Raw genomic sequence first — 21,479 nt, forward strand, 5'->3', positions numbered from 1 at the left:
GATTCTCTCTATTTCTTCCATAGTTTTGTGAGATTGAGGGGAATACTTCTACTTACTGATCTTTTCCATGCTGAGATACAAGAAACTGTGAATATACAGGGCCTATCTTTCTTATCATGTCATTTAGCTATTCTATGATTATTTCTACCCAAATCTTTTACTCTATGCCACGAATCATTTTTTGTTTCCTAGGAAATTAAATTTTTAAAATTTCATAAGAACCAAAGAGCTCCCTTTTCCTCTTTTTCTGCTAGGGTTCTATTCCCTGAGGAAATGACTTAGTTGTCTCTTAAGACAGCTTGGGACAGGGGGAAGGATAGAGGCAAGGAGTACTTGAGGTACAAATCAGTTATTATATCAAAGATACATCCTACTAAGCTTGGAATACCCTTTAAGAAATGCTGGTGTACAGAAATGATGAAAAGGATGTGTGTGGTAGTGGTACTGCCTTGAGTTTTGATGATCACGCGTGATCTCAATAAATGATGAATGCCTCCTCGTCTTGTAGATCATTGTCTGTCGCAGGGTCCTTTGCACAGTCCTCTCCCACATCAGCTTCTTGCTCTTGGAAGCTTGTCTTCTATCACGCGAAGTCCAGGCTAGCTTGTTGAAGACATGAGGCCCGCATGAGAGCCAACACCAACATACAGACACATAAGATAGCTCCAGATGAACTACAAGCTTACTGCAAGTGTACAGTGAACTTAGTGGAGACAGAACTGCTCAGATGAGTCTCCACTGAAGTTAATATGAATCATAAGCAAATAAAATGGTCATCTGACCCGCTGAGTTATGAAATGATTTTTCATTGCATCAGTATAAAAATATACAACACAAAACAATACAAAAAATATATAATGTGGTAAGCATTGAAGATACAAGAGATATTTTGTGGGAATCTTACCTCAGTAGGGATAAATGGGATCAAGGAAAAGAAAAACTCAAATGGGATAAACTGGGACCTTGGAAGGGGCTCATTTCTCATTTGTTGGAAAAAAAAGTTCTTTATACTTCCTATTTTATAGGAAATTAAGACAAAGGAAGGATCAAGCATCATTATGGAGATTCTAGTCTTCAGTGACTTAGAAAACTGTAGATAGGTAGCTAGGTGGATCCATGCCAGACAGGGTCTTGGTATCATCCTGCAGTTGTGACTTTTTGTAAATCACTCTCACGCTCACCGGCGTGGATTCAAGAGGTTGTTGTGCTGTCACTGATGAAATAAAAAGCACAGAGTTGTCTTATATAAGTATATTCTCATGTCTGATACTAGACTCATCTTTTTTTTTTAATTGAATTTTTTTAATGTTTTATTTATTTCTAGGAGAGAGAGAGACAGCGTGAGCAGGGGAGGGTCAGAGAGAGAGGGAGTCACAGACTGAAACAGGCTCCAGGCTCTGAGCCGGCAGTCAGCACAGAGCCCGACGCGGGGCTCGAACCCACGAACCGCGAGATCATGACCCAAGCGGAAGTCGGTCGCTTAACCGACTAAGCCACTCAGGCGCCCCAGACACTAGACTCATCTTAATTCCTGATGACATGTATTTTCCTAAAGAAATACAGAAAATATATATATGTAAATATATATATAAATCTTATAAAATGGACACATGNTAATAATGTTTCCAGTCTCAGGGGAGCTTCCCCTAGCCCTATTAACTGCTTTTTTACAAATTTATTTTACATCCATTATCTTTCTTAACCTTTACAACAATTCTAGGGTTCAGACATTATTTTCATCCATACTTTATGTGTTTTTTAAATATTTATTTTATTTTTGGGAGAGCCAAGTGGGAGAGGGGCAGAGAGAGGGAGGCAGAGGATCCAAACTGCACTGACAGGCTGACAGTAGCTAGCCTGATGTGGGGCCCGAACTCACGAACCACTAGATCATGACCTGAGCCAAAGTTGTATGTTCAACTGACTGAGCCACCCTGGTGCCCCCATCCACATTTTAGAGATGAATAAACTGATACTGAGCTAGTATAATTGCCCAAAGGTAACATAGCTGGTAAATGAGGGCACAGGAATTTATACTCTGGAAAGGTTATTTGGCATCAAATCAAGTCCTTTTTTCTCAATGATGCCAGTTCTTTTCAACCCGTTTCAAAGAGCACTGGAATCCTGTGACGCCTCAGAGACAACTGAGCAGAAAAAGGAGGAGGGAATAAAACAAGCAGTGGTCAGGGCCCTTTGCTCTGGTTTTCACCAGAGAAAATCTATTATATGTAATATAATGTATAAATATATATGTATCATATATAAATATATATTATAAATATAAATACATAATTATGTATTATATAACTACAAATATATAAAATATAATATATATATGGTACCCATTTTAAATTTTGTTTGAAACAATTCCCACTGTATCATACCATCATGTCTCTTAATTTTGCTATGATCTACACTCAAGGTTTCTTGAAGTCAGAGATCTCATCTTATCCTGTCTTTGGTCTCACAATAGGGTGAGACCTCCCTTGACCTGTGAGCCAGACTTCGGAAGAAGGAGCAGATGGAAATCACTGCCCTGGGGATGTGCCCTGGGCTCCAGAACAGCACAGTCTAAGCATCTCCCATGACCCCTGACAACCTTGGTGTCTGCTTCTCACCGAAGCCAATTAAATTATTCACAGTACCTGCAGCGTTCTCTCTGTTATCACAGCTCGTTGAACTCTCTCCCAAGAGAGAAGTGATGTCTTCCCCAAATATCTTGAGGCAGTTTTCAATGAGAAATTGTACAAGAGAAACCTGTAACACAAGACAACAAAAATGAGGCACTATTTTTTTATATGGCATAGTTACAAATCACATTTTGTATAAGAATCTTGGATCTAACAAAAAATTCTTGGGAAAAATTCTGAGTTGACAAAAATATATAGAAATGAGAGTTCTCTAAGAAATAACTGTGATACTTTCCAATATAATTTGGGTCTAGATTTTAAAATACTGTTGAAAAATTGGCTAAAGTTATAATTTGTGACCTAGTTTAATAGCTAACATTTTGATATCAATGGTTACATCTTGAAAACTAGGATAATTTTTGAAGTAACCCACATTATTAAATTTTACGTTTTAAAAAAAATGTTTCCAGTTTTATTGAGCTGTAACTGACATATAAGATCTTACTAAAATTTATAAAACATAGACAGGGGCGCCTGGGTGGCTCAGTAGGTTAAATGTCCTACTCTTGATTTTGGCTCAGGTCATGATCTCATGGTTCAGTTTGTGGGTTTGAGCCCCAGGCAGGCTCTGTGCTGATAGCAAGAGCCTGCTTGGGATTCTCTCTCTCCCTCTCTCTCTTTGCCCCTCCTCTGCTCTCTCTCTCAAAATAAATAAATAAATCTAAAAAATTTTTAAAAATAAAGCATAGACCAAAACTTATGAAATTCATTTCTTAAATGAAGAAGTATCTTAAACTTGAGAAACAGTGACTGCTGTAGTGTCTTTGTGAAGGAAAACCCATGCAGCTGGAGAGAAAACATGTCTGTCTAACTGCAATACCTTGCCTCACACTACCTTTCTAGGTGAGCTTGGGGAAGAGCTGTGATCTTATTAAGCATGTTATGGCTCCATTAGGATAGTCTGGAATCTTTTACTAGTGACATAGCAGAGACAAAATAGTAGCCACATATTTTTCTAAATGAGCCACAACCTGGAGAGGAAGGCCAATGTATTTGGAGCCATGGGAGCTTGCCCAAGCCACCGAGGATGTGCCAGTAATGACCAGAGGAGCTGGGTGTGGTCACCATTGTGTACTGGGGAAACTGTGGCTTTGCCCAAGGTTACATGTCCCTCAAGGATTAGGCTGAGAGTTGAACCTTGACTTGTCAAACTCCAAAGCCCAGGCTCTTTTCTTTTTTCTTTTTTAATCAACAATTCTTTTTTTATTTATTTCTGAGGGAGAGAGAGAGAGAGAGAGAGCTTGAGCATGGGAGGGTCAGAGAGAGAGGGAGATATAGAATCTGAAGCAGGTTCCAGGCTCTGAGCTAGCTGTCAGCACAGAGCCGACATGGGGCTCGAACCCACGAACTGTGAGATCATGACCTGAGCTGAAGTCGGATGGAGCCACCCAGGAGCCCCGGCTCTTTTCTATTCATGCTACTCCTCTCCAGTTTGTCCAGGCAACATAGTGTGTAGTCTCCTGGATGGGGAAGAAGCTACTCAACTGCTCTGAGTTTACCACTTAACAACAACCCTTGCCGTAACACCCCCAGAGCAGGATAAAGGACTCTGCCACTTCAGGGCAGCATAATGTAAACGTGCACTTTGCGAAACTGATCCATCCGAGATGTTACTGCAATTTTCAGGTTCAGTATCCTAGTAAAGGATAAAAATGAGAGCTCTCATTACCTTTTTTATGAAGTTGCTTTCTAATTCTGAGCTGCAGGAATTAGATAAACAAAGAATGCTTGGGGCTATACACACTGATAAATTGTAAGCTGTCATCTGATTGGATGAGGAATGCTGCTCAATGTTGTATAACACTCCAAAAAGGTATCGCAAGAGGACAACATTCACTCTTGGCAGTTGGTCTAAAAGCCTAAAATTAGAAAAGTGCACTTTTAAATAAGGCAAGTCATTTCACTTAGTTGGAAATCGATAGATAGGGAACAGAATAACTTCTTTGTGTATCTAGAACACAACTCACTGTAATGGAGTGACAGGCATGAACGTATACAAAAGTGTTTCACTGAGTTCAGTTCCTGAACCAGATACAAATTTCTCTGGTTAGTTAAATGTTTGATAAACTGAAGGTCGTACCACGAGCAGCTGATGCTGGAGCATCTCTTTTAGACCAGTGGATTTTGTCTACCAGTTTCGTATATTCAGAAGGTGTAACATGGTCAAGGATTCCACATTAATAAGATCAGAAGAAAAATAAAAATTCAATAATAGTAGTAAGGCATGCTTGTTTTTAAGCTGGCCACCATGGGTATGAAGAATTGAAACTCATTGGCACGATTTTAGTGGATAAAGCTATAAACTATAAGCCAATATTTTCCTAATAGTTGGTTATATTTTTGAGACATGCCTGAAGTAATAACTACATCATTACCTCTGGGCTGCAGTTACTTTCTCCTCCTCACTCCCTTGATCAGTAACACCAAGCCATTTGTCATAGAGATCGGATGAAAATATACTTCCTTGGATATTTCTAAGAAAATCCTTATGTAGATAAAAATATATATATATATATAAGTATAATTCATACAGAAAATATGTATTGGAAAACTTACAGAGAAAACATTTAGTTGAAAAATTCAGTTCAGTCCCCACTTCCTTCACAGATACCCAAACTGTGACCCACACAGAGCTGGGTTCTCACTCTCCATTGACTTGCACATACACAAACAGTGCTTGTATTTTTTTCCAACTAAAACTTAAGGGCATAAAAGCAAAGCCTAGGTTTTGGTGGAAATGAAAATAAAGCTCCCTTTATCATCTGCAATTTACTCTTTTGTGTACATTTTAGCAAACTACGACAAACTGATAAGGTCTGGAGATAGATCATCTTAAATCCTATTAGCTTCTTGGACAGAAATACACAGACCCATTTTTGCTTGTTTACTTTAGACACAGTGTTAGCTCTTCATTCTAGCAAGAAAAGTAGTCAAACAAAACACACACGTGTGCTCTTGCACACATATCAGGAAAGAACTGAGTCTTCTGACTTGAGGTATATGTGTTTCTTGGGAGAACGCTACTCTCATACTTGCTTCATTCTTCCTTTTCTTTTTTTAAAAATTTTTAATGTTTTATTTATTTCTGAGAGAGAGACAGTGTGAGAAGGGGAGGGTCAAGAGAGAGGGAGATACAGAATCTGAAGCAGGCTCCAGGCTCTGAGCTGGTTGTCAGCACAGAGCCTGATGCAGGGCTCGAACCCATGAACCATGAGATCATGCCCTGAGCCGAAGTTGGACGCTTAACTGACAGAGCCACCCAGGTGCCCCATTCTTCCTTTTCTTAACTGTATAAAAGCAGACAGGCTAATGGCAAACTCATTGTCAACCTGATGATATATTCCTTTCTGGTTTAGGCCAATTCTCCAGTTAGTTTGACATGATATTATAAAGGTCAAGTTTGCAAAGTCTGAATCTCCACCAAGATCAGTCAACTTTAGGAAGAAAAAATGTTAGAAATGTCTATGAACCATATCCACAAGTGGCCACCCTCTTCCTATACTGTGCTTACAAGATGGAAATAGGAAAGAATGTACAGACTCTTGCTAGAAAACCAATTCCAAGTGTGTACCTTACAGAGGGCAACACTTATCTTGCTATTTGCATACCTGGTGTATCATCATTCTTTCCCGTTTCCTGATGCCTCTATGTATATTTTTACTGGTGTATATTACTATCGCCCCAGTGTACTTGTGGTCAACTAAATCATTCTGGACTATTGCTATTTATTATATGGTCAAATATTAATGGGGGCTAAGGAAAGGCCAAATGTGACTGAGATTGTAATATAATTTTAATAACCTGTTTGTAGTCATTATTACAGTGACAAATTTTTGTTCAGAGCTGTTAACAGGTGTTGAGATTAATTAATTAAATTCTTTCTCTGTTCTGTTATTCCCCATATAGAAATGTAACTGGATACTTGTGATTTAGCTGTATCATTTCAAAATTAATCGAAAATCTATTGAATTTTCAGAATTCCAAACTAACTTTGTCTGTTGCATCCACTTTAAAAGTTAGATTTGTAGGAAGAGGCATGTGGCAGGAAATGGTTACTATGTAGTTATAACCTTGGGATGGTAGATTAAACATAACAAATATTAACAAAGGATGCCGATAAGGTGAAAGACACAACTGGTGAAGTCATTCCTATGCTGCATTTAAAGTATAAGGCATTAAGAAACGTGGGAAAGAATGATTAAGTGGACAGAGAGTTTGGTGGCCTCATTGAGCCTTTTTTGATTCATCATAAAAAAGTACTTGCTTACTATGGTAAACTTCTAAACTTATTTTCAAATGTTTAACATGAATTTTCTTTTGGAAACTTTGCCTTCATTTTTATGAGGGTGGTGAGGAAGTCATCAAAAGCAGGATGTTTGCTTCAGTAAATATGCTGTATGTGAAACTGTATATTTTGAAATTTATTATTATTACTAGTATTAGTATTTTGCATGGAGTCTTCAGGAGTGAAGGTAGGGAGGGTGGCGTGTGATGAAATATGGGGCTTTTAACTCCTAAAGTAGCTTCTTTAAATTTTGACTTTGTGATGTGTTTTTCAGTTTGTCAGATACTTAATCTATTATGCCTATTATGGTTCTTGGGCAATCACGATGAAGGATACCCATCATAGCTTCAGTTACTCAAGTGTCAGTAATGCTAGAACTTTCCCTACCTTTAAGACAGATGCTACCACAAGAACAGATTCACTGGCCAAGTTCACTTTGTCCCTGGAATTTAGCTTCTCCTTCAGTATTCTGCATGATTTCATATTGGCTGATTTTCTGAAGATTCCTTCTGTGAGTGGCCCTTTTTTATTGATAAAGCAAAGCATATCCTATAGAAAAAAAAGAAAAGTACATGATATTTCATATCCATAAACCCAGAACACAAGCTTGCCTCCTTTTTGAAAAAGCTAGGGAATATGATGGTACAGTCTTTTAGAGCTCAAAGGACTAAAGTAAATTTGGATTTTTTTTTCAGCATCTTTAAATATATTTTCTTTTTTTTTAATGTTTTTTTTTTTTAAATTTATTTCTAGGAGAGAGAGAGAGACAGTGTGAGCAGGGGAGGGTCAGAGAGAGAGGGAGTCACAGACTGAAACAGGCTCCAGGCTCTGAGCTGGCAGTCAGCACAGAGCCCGACGCGGGGCTCGAACCCACGAACCGCGAGATCATGACCTAAGCGAAAGTCGGATGCTTAACCGACTAAGCCACCCAGGCGCCCCTTTAAATATATTTTCTACACAGAAATATACTTTACAGTGATACAGTAAAACATTTTAAACACTTGTTTTAATCAGATTTTTCTTTTCAGTGAATTTGCACTTTTAAAAAGTTAGTCTTTGTGTCAAGGCCTTTTTAGAATCACCCTCTCTCTCTCCTACCCCACCATTCTTCTTTCATTGTTCCCTTGAATACATGCTGTTCCCCAAGTGTGGGAATCTCTTTGTCACATTCATTTCCCATTTGTTTATTCCTCTATAAGTGACTGAATACTCCATTCCTACTTCCTTTCCTTCTTTCCCTCTTTTAAAATCAGGCTCAAAAACTCTCTTCCTTCTCTGATTACATTCCCTTCCCATGGGTGTTTCATTGCCTTTTGCTGTACCTTCATGTCCTCTATCTGCAGTATAGAAAGATAATAGGGGTTGGAGTCAGCTAATCCCAAGGATCTGAAATGTATTGTGTGGTGTGTGACCTAGGACACATACATTCTTTACTGAGGCTTTTCTAATTCATTTGTGAAGTAAGGATGATGATATTCATAGCTACCCCATAAATTTGCTGACTAGGGTAGTAGCTAGCATATAAGTAACATCATAAATTATTTCATATCTAGCATAACATTCCCTACATCTAGGATAGTACTTAGAGACACCCTGGACACTCAATAAATGTTAACACTGACAGTTCAGTACACCAATTTGAGATAACACAGGCCAAACCCTGTGGCTTTCATTTGACGTATTCTGTTAGGATTAACAGATTCGTATTTGCCAGAGGATGAGTCGCTATGCTTCATGAGACATTTTGAGTTGTACGATTGAGTAGACTCAGCTGAAACAGACAAAAGTGAGTTCAGGAAGGCAATGAAAAGAGAGTGTAAAGGTGAGGTGGGCTCTCAGAGATTCACAGAGTCCATATCTTGACTGGTCTGAACAGGCCTATGTGGTCTTTGTGGAAACAAGTAGAATGGACAAGAGTTATCTTTTCCTGTTGTATTTGCCTCATGACTTTGCAGAACCTGAATTAGATTTTATTCTTTGAAGTAACAGTTACAAAGCCTCCCAGCCAAAGCCAGGAGCTGGCTAATTATTTCTCTATTTGGATGTAGATTTGAATGAGAATACTTGGCCTCTCAGAGCTCCCCATCCTCAGGAGGGCTAACGGGAGACCAGAAAGAGACCTACCAGAATGGGGTAGGGCAGGTTGTCATTATCACACATGTCCTTGAGGGAAACTCTGAAGAGCTGGCCTGGCTTTGCAGAAGATGATGCTGTGCACTGGCTGTCCTGGAACTTTCTGGAGCCCCGCCGAAAGGCCCAATTTAAGAAAGAACTCCTTTTAACTGTCTTCTGGCCTGAATCTAATGAAGAAGTGAGAGTAGTCATAGTAGTAGTAAAGTTTAATTCTCTTAACCTTAATTTCTCCATTTCTGTTTAACAGCATATTCGCTGCGATGGGTAGAAGAGGCAAACTGAGTCATTTGTGTAGTATTCTCCACATTCTGAAATTGGCTCATAGCATCCTTGTGGTGTTACTGTGTTCTTCCCCATAGCCTACAAACTGATAGTTAAACCTGGAGACTTGATCAGACTCAGGGTCAATACTTCCAGTGCCATTTACTACCTGTTATACTACATCATGAGGCACTTAACCTGTAGTTGTTAGTTTCCTATTGTTAAGTATGATCAGTGGATTCATGTGTCAGATCTCACTTTAAAAGCTAAAACAATTGGGCATTCAGATCAAGCAGAGTTTGGTAATCATCTGTTTTCACAGATTTCCTCTTTGGTTTTCTGTCTCTGATCAAAAGGATCTGCCTTTCATGACACATATCTGCTTGACCCTACTTCTCAGTCAGCCTGAGGCTTCTCTATCCTTAGCCATCCCCATGGATGACTTTCTGCAGGTAGTGTCCTTGGAAAGTAGTCTTTACATGCTGGCTATGTGAGAAGAATATCCAGGTGGCTGTGTTTCTTCCTTTTTTAAAAAAAATATTTTTAATGTTTATTTATTTTGGAGAGAGACAGAAAGAGAGTGAGACACAGAATCCAAAGCAGGCTCCAGGCTCAGAACTATCAGCACAGAGCCTGATGTGGGGCTCGAACTCACAAACAGGGAGTTCATGACCTGAGCCAAAATCAGCCGAACAACCTACTGAACCACTCAGGCATCCCTCTTCCTTTTTTTTTTTTTTTAAGTTTTATTTTTAAAACTTTAAATTTTTCACAAAATTTATTTATTTTGTGAAAGAGAGAGAGAGAGAGAATCTGTGTGTGTGTGCGCATGTGCGCACACACTCATGCGAGCAGGGGGAGTCGCAGAGAGAGATTAGAGGAAGAATCCCAAGCAGCCTCCAAGCTGCCAGCCCAGAGTCTGACTCCAGGTTCCATCTCACAAACTCTAAGATCCTGATCTAAGCCAAAATCAAGAGTCAGACTCTTAACCATCTGAGCCACCCAAGTGCCCCCAGGTGGCTGTGTTTCTTATGACACTACTAAGCTAACCAGAGATGATTTTTAATTATCCAACACCCCTTGTCAAAGGAATGCAGAAGAGCTTCACAAAGAAAAGGTGATCAACAATGGGAAAGCTGAGTTCAAAGTTTCTACTGCTCAGCTCTCAATGATTTCCTTGTAAGGTACCTTAACATTTGTTTAAAACATCTGTTAAATAACAGAATTCTTTAAAAGTCAAGACAGGAGTCAAGTTAAAACTTGGATAAACAGATGAGCAACATTTAAACACCCACCCAGTGGCTGTTCTGGGACATAGTGAATGCATCGCCATGTCACCTCATGTGGGTGGCAACACTCACGGGCCCTTCATCAGAGAGACCAGGATCTAAGAACCGGAAGTGTCCTGGCTCTGCCACTTAGATAGATAAATTGCTCAAAAAATTTTAAGTTTCGGTTTGCTCAAATTTAACATAAATGACACTACCTACAACTCATTGAACTAAATATAATGTACTACTCATGCAAGGCCTGGCTCATGGCAGCCTTGATCAAAGTAATTTCTTTGCTGAAAGGGTGTACGGCAGTCTAGATATCAGTCTCTTCCCTGCAAAGCAGACCTCAGTCCCATTCTCTATTTCATTTTCCAACCTCTAGAATGCATGCAGTCATGAAGGAATCCACCACTTTGCCTAACTAAGGCTCTTTCTTCCTGCCCTGAAAAACATACCCTTATATTTTAAAAGGAGCAAAAGGAAGAAAGCAAATCCATTCTTAAGTCTAGAAGGAGATTACTGTACATCAGAACTTACAAATGTTTGCTTAAGATACAAGTTAATATAGAAGTTAAGTTGTGGTATGCAGCCTGGTTTCCCTACTCTTTACCCTAGTATTATTATTTCTAAAACTATTCACATATATTACATTATTGAGCTTTAACTAAGAACGCTGTTAAGAAGAGTGCTGTATCCCTGGATACAAAACTATATATCTAGCTACTCCATGAGTATATACAGAAAGTAAGTAGATGGGGTACCTGATTGGCTAAGTGTCTGACTCTTGATTTTGGCTCAGGTCATGATTTCATGGTTCACGGGATCAAGGTCATGTAGGGCTCTACACTGACAGCACGGACCCTGCCTATGATTCTCTCACTCCCTTTCTCTCTGCCCCTCCCCCATTCGTGTGCACTCTTTGTCTCTCTCTTTCTCTCTCTCTCAAAATAAATAAATATTTAAAAACAAAAAAAGCAAGTAGATCTGAAGTCCTGTACTTTCTCAAAAACATTTTCAGGCTTACATTGCCTACCTTTTGTAATGTACATTATTTGGTGTTAGAGTTCATGTTGCCTCTGTGACTAATAAAAATATATGCTATCGACAAGAAAAACATGGGAATAATTAAGCTAACTTTATAGAAATCTCTATTTTCTTAAACAGTACTGGCAAGATTTAGGTTACATTTCCTAAAGATCGAATTAGGGTATAAACATTAAAAAATAACATTTTTGAAATTTTGAGCTTATAGAATAACAATAATAACAATAAAAATACTTTCAATTTTGGCCCCAATACTTCTCAGGTTAATATCACATTTTCATCAGAGAAAGAAATATCAATAGGGGAATATTGGAATGGTAGAGAAAAAATAGCTAGAAGGAAGATTAAAAAGCCCCAACCATAAACATCGTCTAGCTCCAGTCTAGACATGGGTCTGAAACACATGTGGAAAGTGGTAGTAGAATTTAGAGTTCAGTTCTTTTTTTTTTAATTTTTAAAAATATTTATTTATTTTTGAGAGAGAGAGAACACGCACAGGCAAGCACACACACAAATGAGAGAGAGGCAGAGGGAGAGGGAGACAGAGAATCTGAAGCAGGCTCCAGGCTCTGAGCTGTCAGCACAGAACAGGACACAGGGCTTTAATCTACGAACCATGAGATTATGCCCTGAGCCAAAGTCAGATGCCCAACCCAGCCACCCAGATGCCCTGAGAGTTCAGTTCTAACTAGAACCTAAGGCCACTTCATCCTAAGCCCAGAAGAAATGCAGTTCAATTCTGTAACTCTCTACTCCACTGAAGTTCTTCTGTTGTTCTGTGCATTTAGGCCACACAATCTAGATGTCACACCTCCTGTGATGGCCTGAGATACTAGACAAAACCCTGGAATGGAGAAGACATGTTTCTAGGCCATAAAAAGCTTGTGCTCTAATAAGACACACCGCTGTACACACACAAAACTATGTGGAAAGGGCTCTGGGTTTACAGAGAAAAGAGTAACGGACTATCTCGAAGAATTTAAAGCAAAAGACCTTCCTAGAAGTGCATCAGGTTTTGATTTCAGACCTTTGGGAGTTTCTCGAAGCCTGATTCTAGATCGGTATTGGATCTTGACTATACTGTTCCTCCCCACCCCCACATGGAGAACAAGCTTTGTGTCATGAATTTGTGTCTAAGAGTAGAGATATGAGCTAGGAGAAAGCACTTGAAAGAAGGGAAGGGGCTCACCTCTCCCTTGCTGATTCTGCACTGGGTGCCTGGGCTTCAGAATGAACTGGACTTGCATCTCTGGGAATCCCTCATTTGGAAGGAGGGGTTCCCAGTAGGTAGAAGGATAGATGGAGGGCTCTGGTCCCTGTGGCAGCAGCAGAGTAGATGGAAGATGGCTCATTTTAATTCCATAAGGATGTTCATGCCCTGTATGGAGAAAAATCTAAATGTAAATTCAAGCTGATGGTGATGGCTGTCATCAAAGTTACCTTACTGTGAGTGTGTGCATCACACTGGTATATGCTGCTCTTCTCCTGGGGATTCCTCTCCTGAGTGAGCACCATATCCCTGCTTATGGGGGACACACTGCAAAAATCAGATGCTCAAGGAAAAGATTTTAAAAAGAGAAAAGTTAAAGCATTTTACTCTGTTTGGAATACACAGATTCATCAGTGCATTGGTCTGCACGATGTTGGCTCTTGCTGTTTCCATCTGAGAATATTTAAGGCCTTCTAGTTTCTGAACGCTAACTAGATCTGTACATCTTAGGCAAACTACTTGACCCCTTTGTGTCTTACATGCATCCTTTGAAATGCTTACCCACAAACTTATAAGGATAAGAGTAAATATGTTAATAAACATTGGTAATTAACATTTTTTACACAATTGAACATAGTATTTTTTAATGTTTTATTTATTTCTGAGAGAGAGAGACACACACACACAGACAGCATGAGCAGGGTAAGGTCAGAGAGAGAGTGAGATACAGAATCTGAAACAGGCTCAGGCTCTGAGCTGGCTGTCAGCACAGAGCCCAACATGGGGCTCGAACCCAGGAACCGCGAGATCATGACCTGAGCTGAAGTCGGACGCTTAACTGACTGAGCCACCCGAGCCACCCAGGCACCCCATGAACATAGCATTTTTTAAAATGTTTCATTTCCTGAGGGAGACACACACACACAGAGTATGAGCAGGGGAGGGGCAAAGAGAGAGGGAGACACAGAATCGGAAGTAGGCTCCAGGCCCTGAGCTGTCATAATAGAGCCTGACGTGGGGCTTGAGCCCATGAACCACGAGATTATGACCTGAGCCGAAGACAGACGCTTAACCTACTGAGCCATCCTGGCGCCCCAATTGTATATACTATTAAGACTTGCTATGTTCACTATTCTCTCACATATGATATCAGTTGAACAGATTTTTCATTTCCTTTTGTCAACTCTTGAGTCAGAGCTACTACAGGGTGATGGGATGGGATGGGTTGCCTTTATACTTTGTGCTTCCCTCCCACTACCGCCCTCCCTCTGAGGGCTGTTCTGCCTGGCAAGGATCAGAAGGAAAGCTGTTTACAGACTGGGAAACCGCACCCAGAATCATGGACAGTGCCTGCCAAGTGATTTGCTTTGGTCTTTTATGTTTTAAATTGTTTCCTCTCCACAGCATCCTCAAAAGACCCTGTGCTGTGATATGGATTTCATTTTTTAAGAATAGAATGAAAGTTCTCTTTCTGTCATTTCTGATTTATTATTGGATGTAACTTGGGGAGCTTTTGCTGCTCCTTTTCATCTGGCACAGACACAACGTCAATGCTCGGTTCACAAGAACCACAGTGACTTCCCTCCTTTAAGGCAAAAGAAGCTTCTATGACAGCAGTACAACCAAATCACCAAGATAGCCAGGGGTTAATCTGCAGTTGAGAATTGAAAGCATGTTAAGAAAGGCATTTCGAATGCTGCTAAAGGATCATCATGAATGACGGGCTCTTTGGATTCCTCAGAGCTGCCTTCATGCATGAGGCTGTTCTAAGTCTCAAAAGTTCTCGTCTATATTGTTTTATCTAAATCAATGTGCTTTATTAAAATAAATATATTTAAGTATTTAATTTTTTTCCTTTGTACTGCTGACCAACTTTTGCAAAGATGTCAACGTTAATACAAAAACATGAAATGGTGGGGTGATTTTGTCCTCAGCTATGTCCTCGGTGACTCTCTGGGAATATATGTTTCATAAAAAACATTTGTTTGTTTAGATTTCCAGATCACTTGAAAATACTCTTTAGATCACTTGAAAAAGAGTAATAGCTTCACAGGATTATCAAAAGGATAAAAAATGCATGTAAGAGGGAATGCTTGTAAGAATGTAAGAATGTATGTAAGAATTCGAGCAGAAATCATTGTCACTATTATGATACTTTAGTATACTTCAAGGTCTACTACAGATCCTGTTCTCTTGTTTTAGTTTTTCTACTTCTGGTAAACACTGAACAAATTGGCTAACCCAAAGATTTTTTCTTAGATCACTCGTATTGATAACTGTTTTAGGAGAGGTGCAAACTGTTTATCAATAACCTTAACAACAATGCTAGAAAAAGCTTGAGAAACAGCAAAATACAGACGGATTAGTCAGTGAAGACTTGAGGAGTTAAAATGTGATTTTCTCATTTTTTTTATGATGCTGAAAAACCTCTGGGCACAACACAGGTGTTCAGTGTATATTTATATCTGGATTCAGAGAGATGATTGGATTTAGAGGATTCTCAAAATAGAAGCTACTTAGTACTTAGGAAATGGAATTCAAGACTGAAAAATGAAAAATAAATGTATGGGGAAAAAGAAATTCTAATCCATTTTGCATTCATACCTAAGTAAGCGGGTAAATAAGTAAATAAATAGACAAAAATTTTCAATACAGGTCTGTCTTTCAGGTAAAAAAAAAAAAAAACAATAGACAAATGTTTCATAAAAAACATTTGTATGTTTAGATTTCCAGATCACTTGAAAATACTCTTTAGATCACTTGAAAAAGAGTAATAGCTTCACAGGATTATCAGAAGGATAAAAAAATGCATGTAAGAAAATTTACATTTCTCTCCCCAACTAGACCATAAGCTACTGAATGAAAAGATGTTATCAGTGCCTGGTAAAGAGCAGGTACCCAGGAATGACTTGATAAATGTGTGAGTGAGTGTTGCATGTGATTTTTACTTTTAAGGGTATTTAAGCTAAAGACAGAACAATCATTACCTTGAGACTTGGAGTTACAATTCTGAACCTACTCAACCCCATCTTAGATTGTCCCTGACACTTACCAATGAGTGGGTGTGGGGCTTTTCCTTTGCCAGAACTGATCCACAGCTGGTAGTCTTTCTCAGAGCCCTTGGAAACAAAAGAGATTACGCATCACAACAAATCTTTCCCACTACTTGAAGAACACATTTTCTTAGCATTTCTATATTTTGAAAAAGAATTAGGGCCAGTATAAACGCTCTTTGGTCTATGGAGGTAGCTGCAATTTTGGAGTTAACGGCATTTGTTAACTTGTTCCCCTCACAGCCTCCAGTAGACCATTACAGATTCTTGTCATTTTTTGACAAAAGTTCAGGGAACCACAGTACAATCAGCACACTCACTTTGTGGGTGGCCCTTGGCTTAAGAAGTCACTGTTGTGCCCCTTCACCAAGGAGGAAAAGTCTAATCTAGGAAGTCTTGCCTTCTGCTGTTTCTAGACCCCTTTGATAATGTTGGCTTTTGTCTCCAAATGTCCCTGTCCAGACAAGCATATTGTCCAGTGAGCCACATACCCTGCCATGACTATTCCTCAGAAAAGGACTTGAAAGGCAATGATAACTCAACAGCCCTGAGCAAACAAATGCCCAAGAAGCTTTGAGGAGTTAGTGAAGTCAAGTCGACCACTGGCTTTGATACAGACATGCCCCACTACAGGAAGAGAAGAGACAAGAACCCTTACATAGAGAATAAGTCAGATGCAGGAAACAATTACTCACAGCAGAATTATTGCTCAGGAATACTGGAAATCCCACTTGAAACTAACAAATCTAAATTATAAAGATTGTGAACTATTTTAAAGAGTCTTCTAGGAGAATAAAGTAAAATATATTTGAAATGGAGTTGTTGATGATAGGTACTATGCTTGCCCTTGACTTCTGATTAAAAATCATGGCCCTTGCCCTTATGAAGGAAGGTCACTGATATGGAAAGTATCACTCACACACACACACACACACACACACACACACACACAGAGCTAAATCAGCTCAATATTGTATTGAAAATAGGAAGTAAGAGCTAATTAGAAACTTTTTCTTTCAGGTAGGGTTTGGAAACAGTATGTTGGAATTCCTTAAATCGGATATATACATAAGACAACCCCAGTTCTTCATTAAAATAGAAATTCTTGCTTAGTGAGATTGGTCACTTTAAGCAAAGGAAAATCATAAAAATGAAATAAAATGAACAATATCATTAATCAATCTCCCCAAGTTCATCTCTAAAACCACTCACTCTCTTTCCAAGATTTAATTCTTATGCAGGGTATATATATCATACAGAGATGTGTATGATATACAATATACAATTTCTACACATTGTTAGAAATCAATGCAGAGATGTGCTTTACTCAGTACATACCAATTCAATTTTATTTCAAATGTACTATTAAATTTTGTTTTTACAGAAATCATTGAGTTCTTATGCCAAATTCTGGTTGCCCTGAATTTTTAAGGGTCTTTATTATACCATTGGGTCAGATAGAACTTAAATACAAATATTGTAATCATGTCATGCCACAGTAGTGAGACATTTCCACATTTACAGAGGATTTTATATAAGAAGCTGTGCTTTGTAAGTGCTCCTTCAGTTCTGTTCATCTTACTGTCACCCTCTCTCTCTTTTCCCTTACAAAACATCTCTTCAAATATATCCATTTCTGGGGCACCTGGGTGGCTCAGTCAGTTAAGCATCTGAGTTCGACTCAGGTCATGATCTCGTGGTTGATGAGTTCTAGCCCAGCATCAGGCTCTGTGCTGACAGCTTGGAGCCTGGAGCCGGCTTCGGATTCTGTGTCCCCCTCTCTCTCTCTGCCCCTCCCTTGCTCATGCTCTCTCTCTCTCTCTCTCTTTCTCTCTCTCTCTCTCTCTCTCCAATAAACATTAAAAATTTTTAAATATATATACCTATTTCTTTAATTAAAAAAACTAATTTCAGCAACTCATACCAGCCCTATCAAAACATAAAGGAGCTAAAACCAAAACAGGATGAAAGTGATCTGTACACAGATGCCCCCAGATCCATGGCCTCAGTCAGAACTTGTCTTCTTCTTTTTACCAGTTCAGAAGGGGTGTTAGCGGTCTCATCCTCAGGACTTGTATCAAGGGATGTAGCTTCTAGCCATGTTGTGTTTTGTCAAAATTTACAATAAAACATGTAATTTAAGATTCATTAAACTGAGGTTGAGTCCTTGGGTGACGACCAGGGTAAATAGGGAGGGGGAGGAATCAGGAAAGATGACACAGAAAGAAGAGTCCACTAGAGAAGGAAATATTTAGAAACTTAGAAATATTGCACTATGTATAAATTATACAATGAACCACATGTTGTTATTAGCACTCTAAAATTACAGCCCAATTTTTTGTTATGATTTTGAATTTGCACAAAATTTTAAATGGGAATACAGATGAGCACCCATGTATAGCTTCATTGCCTTCAATTTCTAAATTGGGGGGGCAGAATATGGCTATGATATTTGATAATCAGGTGTCTTATAATGGGAGGTGCACCACACACACACAGACACACACACACACACACACGAATCTCAAAGGTCAAAGTTGGTTTTTAGCTGAAAATAGTTTGCAGGCAACTTACAGTTATTCCTAGCATTGGTAGTGACGTGTTGATAATGTCATTCGCTGTGTCTGAATTTGTCACTGTTACAGTCACAGACTATAAAAAATAAATAAGAAAAATTGCCATAAGTTTAAAGACTTGAAATCAGGTGACTAATTATTGCCAAATTATTATCCACATTCTAAAGGCAAAGCTTGTTTTCAGGTAATGACAAAATAAAGCACATGTAAAGCATAACTCTTAATTATGTTTTTGTTTCTTTCTATAACATGAAACTAGTAGGAAACATTTAAGTAAAACATATATTCCTCTTATAAGATTTGTGACACACAAAATATAGTAGCTTAAGGAATAAAAAAAAAAAAGATTGAGAAGTCCAAGAAGATATGTGGGCCGATCCTCAGCTCCATAAAGCTATTTCCAAAATGGAACAGAGGGATAGTTTAAAAAAAGGAGCTGGATGCTTTTCTATCTTCCTGAGTTGTGTTATTATAGTATGGCTTTATTTCTTTGCAGTTACATACTCAGTTTCTGTAAAATCAGAGTAGGAACTGGCTATAAAAGGCATTTAAAAAATTACTATTTAGTTAGTACTTTCTTTGTGTCAGGCATCATAGTTACTAAGATTTTCATTGTTGAAATCTGTTGAGACAAATAAAACCAAGCAGTCTAGGAAATGAGATTGAAAATTTTAGAAATTTACGTTGATTCCCAACTCTGCCAGTGAGTAGCTTAAAATAGCTCTCTACCATACCTTCCATTGAGAAACTGCTACACAAAACTAGAACATTTTACAGAAAATTGCCTGAAAGGGATTAGGATTCTGAGATGTAATCTATAAAACTATCTGAATTCCAAAAGACATTTAAAAAAAAGACAATACGTAACCAATCAGATAATATATAATATTATTATACAAGGAGGCCTATGTCCTTTGATAAAGAGTGCTTAAATAAGACAAACAGCACAGTGGACACTCATAGCTTTTAAAAATATTCAGAACAAAGCTAAAAGAAACTTTTTCATATTTCATTACTTGTCCTTTCATTGTATTTTTCTTCTTATGAATTGAATGCAATTATTTGATCATCAGATGGCTATGAAAGTTGATAATCAGACTTTTATAAACAAAAGCATTCATTGATTTCAAACTACTTGTAGCTTTAAGGACTATAAAAAAGTGTTCTGAACCCAGCAGCAGAGCTCAGAGCACCCAAACTCAGGGATGTAAGGGGATTCCTATCCTAAATTATCTAGGAAGATTCAAACAGTGAGTCTTAGCTTGGTATTTAATTAGAAGTAATGGTTCTGCTATTTTTTAAGATATCTGAAAACCTTTCAATACAACTTAAAAACTCTCCCATGAAATCTTTTTTAATATAAAAAAAAAGATCTCTTTTGAAATGCTAATATCACTCCTTAATTTATTTGGTCTGCAAGATAATGGTTTTCATGGCATAAGGAACATATTCTGTTCAAAATAGTAATTCCAAGGTGTAATTTTCCTGCATGTAGTATGTTCTTCAAAACAGACAAATTTCAGTAGATAGAGCTCTTTGTAAACAGTTAAGCTTTTAAGAAATAAACTAATTTTTGAAATAATTTAAAAGAAAAGGAAATGTTGCTTTCTTTTCTCATATGAAGAACCAGGAAAATGTGATCAATTCTCAAGAGCTAAAGCCAACGCTGAGATGATCTAGATATTCAGATTGTTAGGCAAAAACAGCAATTATAATACTTCTCAATGATACAAATGAGAATGAGATACTTATGCTCACAATAAACAAAAGGGAGGCATCTTAGCATAGAAATTAAATATATTGAAAAATAGAAATTTTTTTATCTGAGAAATATCTTTAAAACATTTTACCGACTAGACTACGTTGTATAATGGGGATGACAAATGGAAGTCAGTGATTTTGGAAAATAGATAATAGAAATTATCCAGTTTGAGGAAGAAAATGGTAAAAAGATTGAAAAAAAATTAACAGAGTCTGAGGAACCAGTGAACAGTATGAAAGGGTCTAATACACATATAATTGAAATTTCAGGAGAGAAGAAAGAATATGGGGAAGAAAACATTTGAGGTAATAATGACTAAAAGTCCCCAAATTTGATGAAAGACAAGTTTATAAATTCAAGAAGATTAGAATATGCCAAATAGGACAGATTCAAAGAAAACCATGCTTTTATACATCATAGCCCCACTGTGAAAAACCAAAAATAAAGAGGAAATCTTCAAAGCAGCTACAGAAATTGACAAATCACCTTCAGATGATTGGTGTTGAATGACCACAGACTACTTATCAGAAAGTACCGAGACAAAAAACAAAAAAACAAAAAAACAGTGCAACGCCTTGAAAGGACCAAAAGGAAAAAATTTGCAAACAAAATTCTGTATCCACAAAAATATCTTTCAAGAGTGAAGGTGAAATAAAGCCATTTTTAGATAAAAGAAGAAAATCTGCCTACACCAGATTTGTACAACAAGAAATGCCAAGGATCATTTCTCTAGGATAAAATGAAACTGCGGTAGGGGGAAACTTGGATCTTAGGAGTGAATTAAAAACATTCTTTTGTGTAAATTATACGTAAGGAAAGTTGATTTTTAAAAATTTCAAAGTAACTCTCCATGAAACATTGTGAGTGTAACCCACTGGCATAGTTGAAATCCACGCAAGCGGAGATGAGAGTGTGCTCTGCTTTGGAGAACTCTCTGCTCTTATCTCCTTCGTGCAGTGCATCTATCTGGTGCTTGGAAACAGATCACAATATTTGCATGGCTTTTCCTTTGGCCAGGAAGTAACTGTTCTTCAACTAAGTCTTTTTCCACCTTCAAATACTGTTTTGTGTGATTTAGAGCTACTGTGAAGTAGTACAGAAAAAAAAAAGTCATTTAAAAATACCCAAAATATCATTGTAAATGTCTTGGCTACTGCACTACAATTTCAGAAATCAAACTTTATACAAATA

At 38.0% G+C, this 21,479-nt stretch overlaps 1 protein-coding gene across 3 annotated transcripts in view; it reads right to left on the reverse strand.

Annotated features, from left to right (window-relative positions):
- Window positions 1-837: 837 nt before the first annotated feature.
- The window catches only part of LOC144222291 (rho GTPase-activating protein 20-like), a 28,321-nt gene continuing 7,679 nt past the window's right edge, over window positions 838-21,479 (reverse strand). For 2 of the 3 annotated variants that reach the window (XM_077752780.1, XM_077752783.1), the window contains exons 6-14: window positions 18,525-18,602; window positions 15,950-16,016; window positions 12,877-13,065; window positions 9,100-9,275; window positions 7,363-7,524; window positions 5,066-5,175; window positions 4,360-4,549; window positions 2,646-2,757; window positions 838-1,213 (exon numbers count right to left, since the gene is read on the reverse strand). In XM_077752780.1, the coding sequence (XP_077608906.1) occupies window positions 1,083-1,213; window positions 2,646-2,757; window positions 4,360-4,549; window positions 5,066-5,175; window positions 7,363-7,524; window positions 9,100-9,275; window positions 12,877-13,065; window positions 15,950-16,016; window positions 18,525-18,602 (1,215 nt within the window). In that variant the 3' untranslated portion in view covers window positions 838-1,082. Of the gene's footprint in view, window positions 1,214-1,334; window positions 1,550-2,645; window positions 2,758-4,359; window positions 4,550-5,065; window positions 5,176-7,362; window positions 7,525-9,099; window positions 9,276-12,876; window positions 13,066-15,949; window positions 16,017-18,524; window positions 18,603-21,479 lie in introns of those variants that run through there. The other variant, XM_077752781.1, reaches the window with a different exon arrangement.

The sequence above is a fragment of the Crocuta crocuta genome, unplaced genomic scaffold (assembly GCF_008692635.1).
Source record: "Crocuta crocuta isolate KB4526 unplaced genomic scaffold, BGI_CrCroc_1.0 scaffold451, whole genome shotgun sequence".
NCBI classification, from domain to species: Eukaryota; Metazoa; Chordata; class Mammalia; order Carnivora; family Hyaenidae; genus Crocuta; species Crocuta crocuta.